Source organism: Limulus polyphemus, unplaced genomic scaffold, assembly GCF_000517525.1.
Source record: "Limulus polyphemus unplaced genomic scaffold, Limulus_polyphemus-2.1.2 Scaffold341, whole genome shotgun sequence".
NCBI classification, from domain to species: domain Eukaryota; kingdom Metazoa; phylum Arthropoda; class Merostomata; order Xiphosura; family Limulidae; genus Limulus; species Limulus polyphemus.
In genome coordinates, this window is record NW_013665951.1 from 578,264 (window position 1) to 582,523 (window position 4,260).

Consider the following 4,260-nt stretch of genomic DNA (forward strand, 5'->3'; position numbering starts at 1 on the left):
CAGTATATGTATATATATATATATATATACATATATATATGTATATCTAAGATACGGATTTGATGAAAATGGACTTGATACAAGTGAAAACAAGTTAGATTGGTGTTAACCTTTGATCTTGCAGCCCGCTGGCTCAGCGTTAAGCCTCTGTATTTTGTTTGTAGTTAAGCACAAAGCTACCAAAATGTGCTAACTGTATACCACGGGTATAGAAATTCAGTTTCTAGCAATGTGCCACTGGCGGAAAGAGTGGCACGGGTATCGAAACCCGGTTTCTAGCGTTGTAAGTCTGCAAACATACCGCTGTGCCACTGGAAGGCCTTACTTAAGTAGCCAGTAAGTATTGAGTCAATCTTACAAGCTTATGGTTATAAGCCACTGAAAGACTATATAGCACTATTCGGTTTAAATGCTTTTATTCAAACCTGAATTCACGCAAGTGACAGGAATTCAACATTTAGTTGTAGATAAAAGTTATTCTTGGAAAGATTTCGCTACTTATGTAGTGATTTTTGTATGGTTTTTTGTGCATTCATTCCCACCTCGTTTCTGCACTTGTTAACGTTGCCATCCCTACATCATACTTAGGTTTTGCTATTTTTTTTATTAATTGAGAAAATTTTGGCATTTGTAATGCATATTTAAAATATTACTTTGTTTTAATGTATTTTTACACACCTCAACATTGTTTTTAAGGGTATGGATATTTCTCAAAATATTACCAAGGTCTGAAGTATTTTTATTGAGGAGGAGGGGTGGATAGTGGTGTAGTTGACATCTAAATTAATGGAATATTTGAAATTCAAAATAGGCCGAGCATGGTCAAATGGTTAGCGTGTCCGGAATGCAAATCTAAAGAGTTGTGATTTGCGACCTCTTATTGTTTGTTGAATTTTCGCGCTAAGCTACTCGAGGGATATCTATCTTATCAATCTATATATTTGAAGTGGTAGTCTAAAGGGAAGAGCAATTAGGTAACACCACACACCGCCAACTACTCGGCTACTCTATACAAATAATAATGGAATTGATCGTCACATTATAGTTCCCCACGGGTTAAAGGCGACCATTTTCGGCGAAGAGTTTCGATACCCTGATATACAGATTGCAAATTGAGTGCCCTAACCACCAGACCATGTCAGATATGTTATAAGGGTAGTAGACAAATCCCGTTATTCGATTAGGGCGCCCCCCAGTGGCACAGCGGTATGTCTGCGGACTTACAACGCTGGAACCAGGGTTTCGATACCCATGGTGGGCAGAGCACAGATAGCCCATTGTGTAGCTTTGTGCTTAATTACAAACAAACAAACAAATCGATTAGGGCAGTCCAAAAGGTCCTGTTGGATGCTGTTCTAGTAGTTTTAAGCAGTTCAAAATTAAGGATATCTAGCGCAAAGAGCGCTTGTGTACTTTGGCATTAATATCCTAAACAAACAAACAAATCGATTAGGGCAGTCCAAAAGGTCCTGTTGGATGCTGTTCTAGTAGTTTTAAGCAGTTCAAAATTAAGGATATCTAGCGCAGAGAGCCCTTGTGTACTTTGGCATTAATATCCTAAACAAACAAAATAAATACAAAATGTCTCTAGCTAGGAAATATTTCCTGTACAGAGAACGTAAGTGATAATCTAGTATTGCAGTGTCCTGATAGTTCCTAGAACTATTATCTGTACACAGATGGTTAGATTCAACCTAGTATTACACTGTATGTACTGATAACTTAATGAAACATCTTCTGTATAGGGATGGTCAGAGATAAACAAGAACTAAATCTATAAATTACCTTCTCTAAATGGAGTCAGAAATAAGCTAAAATTTGTCTGGGTAAATGTTTTAATTTTTTACTCTCTATGTTAACATACAATATACACACATGTATGTAACATCTCGGGTACATACAGTCTCAAAGTTACTTGACTGAACTTTTCTGACTTCATTGAAAAACGGACATAAATTAACTTCAAGCTGACGAATGTTATCTGTGACTTAGGTCACTGCGAATACTGTGTAAAGATTAATGCCACCGTCGCAAGCCTAATAAAGCGATTAGACAATTAATAAATTATCTAACGACCTCTAATTCTTCATTTCTTGACGCAAGGGGGCATTTCAAAACATATCCCATGATGCCTTAAATGAACAACACCTTTCTGACATGATATTATATACTCTTCTTTACTTTCATGCGAATGTGTTTTTAGAAATTGTTTGTTTGTATTTAAGCACAAAGCTACACAATGAGCTATCTGTGCTCTGTCCACCACGGGTATCGAAACCCGGTTTCTAGAGTTTTAAGTTCGCAGACATACCGCTGTGCCACTGGGGGCTTTAGAAATTGAACAACTTATAAATGCGATACTTAGGATAGCATTTTAATAAACCACACTTACACTCTTTCATTGAAATAATCATAAATATGTAAATATTTATTCCCTTTTAGCTTACATATTTTTTACACCAACTATTACAAATGTTATTTGTTGTAATTTTTTAATATAATTTACATACTTACTTTTTTATCTTTCAACTTGGAAATACAATAATCAGAATCCCTGACCTATAAAGAATAAAGATTTTTTTTTCTGAAAATATTTAATGAACTCTTCTCAAGTAATATCTTTGTTTAGTTCTAGTTTCCTCCGACAGAAAGCGCTATACACTTGTATAAAGATGGTTTAAAATCAGGCGATCGTTATATTGTTTGTCTTTTTGATGATGCATTAAGCAAGAATGGAGGCAGAAGAATTTCGTCGATATGGGAAACAGATGGTTGACTTCATAGCAGACTACATCTCCAATATCCGGGAACGGCGTGTACTTCCTGACGTTTATCCGGGCTACATCCGGAATCTTATTCCTGATCATGCCCCAGTAGAAGGAGAATCCTGGGAAGAAGTTTTTAAAGACATCGAACGAGTGATAATGCCTGGTGTGAGTAGTTATTATATTGGTTCACTATTAGTTCAAAGAAATGGCTTCATATGTATCGCCTTGCCGATGCGGGCCCGGCATGGCTGGTGGTTAGGGTGCCCGACTCACAATCTGTGGGTCTTAGGATAGAATCCTAACACCAAACATGCTCTCCCTTTCGGCTTTAGGGGCGGTATAATGTGATTGTCAATACTACTTTTCTTTGGCAAAGAATAATACAAGAGTTGGCGGTGGGTGATGTTGACTAACTGCCTTTCCTTTACTCTATCACTTCTAAATTAGGACCGGCTAACGCAGAAAGCCCTCTAGTAGCTTTGAGCAAAATTCAACAAACCAATCTTGCCGACTCAGAGATACTCAAATAAGTCTCGGGGAATAAGTATTACCGGATTCGGTTTCTCTATTAAATATTTCGCCAGCCACTAGATTACGAATAAAGCTGAAGACTTGATAAATTGGTTGTCTCTTTTCTCATGTTATTACATCTTCGTGAACACTTTTACTGTTTGCAGCGCTCCATTCCTTACATGAGAGGTTTTTTTGTGTGAGAATTTTCTGAAAGAACCGTTCCTAATTTTGAACTGATAGGCTAGAGGGAAGGTAGATATTCAACGCCACACACCGCCAACTCTTGGGTTACTCTTATTTGATCGAATAGTGATACTTGACTGTCACTCCTATTTAACACATTCACTGTTCCATGAAAGTGCAAGCCGCATTTTTGTGGAAACGGAATGTGAGCCACGAAACCTCGCATTCACGGCCCCGGACACGCTAACAATTATAGATATTTTCACACAAGTATTTTCACTAGGACTAAATAGCCAGGTCAGAAACTCCATGACTTAAACACAGCTGTTTCTAATTTAAAATTACTGACCAAAAGGAAGTCAACCAATCAGCAGTAGCACCACCTTTTCAGGGATTCTCTTAACCGAATACCGGGATTCACTGTCACTTTTATAACGCCCTTAGAGCTGATATTACGGAGTACGTTTAACGGCATTCTCTGTAGTAAAACAAAACACATCAATACTCTCCAGTTACACACATCACATACTCTGTAACAGTGCATAACACTTACTCTGTAGTATCACATAACACTTACTATGTAGTATTACATAACACTTGCTCTGTAATTTCACACATCACTTATTCTGTAACAGTGCATAACACTTACTCTGTAGTATCACATGAAAATTACTATGTAGTATTACATAACACTTGCTCTGTAATTTCACACATCACATATTCTGTAACAGTGCATAACACTTACTCTGTAGTATCACATGAAAATTACTATGTAGTATTACATAACACTTGCTCT

At 37.1% G+C, this 4,260-nt stretch overlaps 1 protein-coding gene across 4 annotated transcripts in view; it reads left to right on the forward strand.

Annotated features, from left to right (window-relative positions):
- Positions 1–4,260, forward strand: part of LOC106457524 (aromatic-L-amino-acid decarboxylase-like) — a 35,585-nt gene that overhangs the window by 1,387 nt on the left and 29,938 nt on the right. For 2 of the 4 annotated variants that reach the window (XM_022383492.1, XM_013916953.2), the window contains exon 2: positions 2,728–2,933. The exons of 1 other annotated variant lie outside the window; for it this stretch is intronic. In XM_022383492.1, coding sequence (XP_022239200.1) covers positions 2,733–2,933 — 201 coding nt within the window. In that variant the 5' untranslated portion in view covers positions 2,728–2,732. The remainder of the gene's footprint in view (positions 1–2,727; positions 2,934–4,260) is intronic. One more of the 4 variants, XM_022383491.1, reaches the window with a different exon arrangement.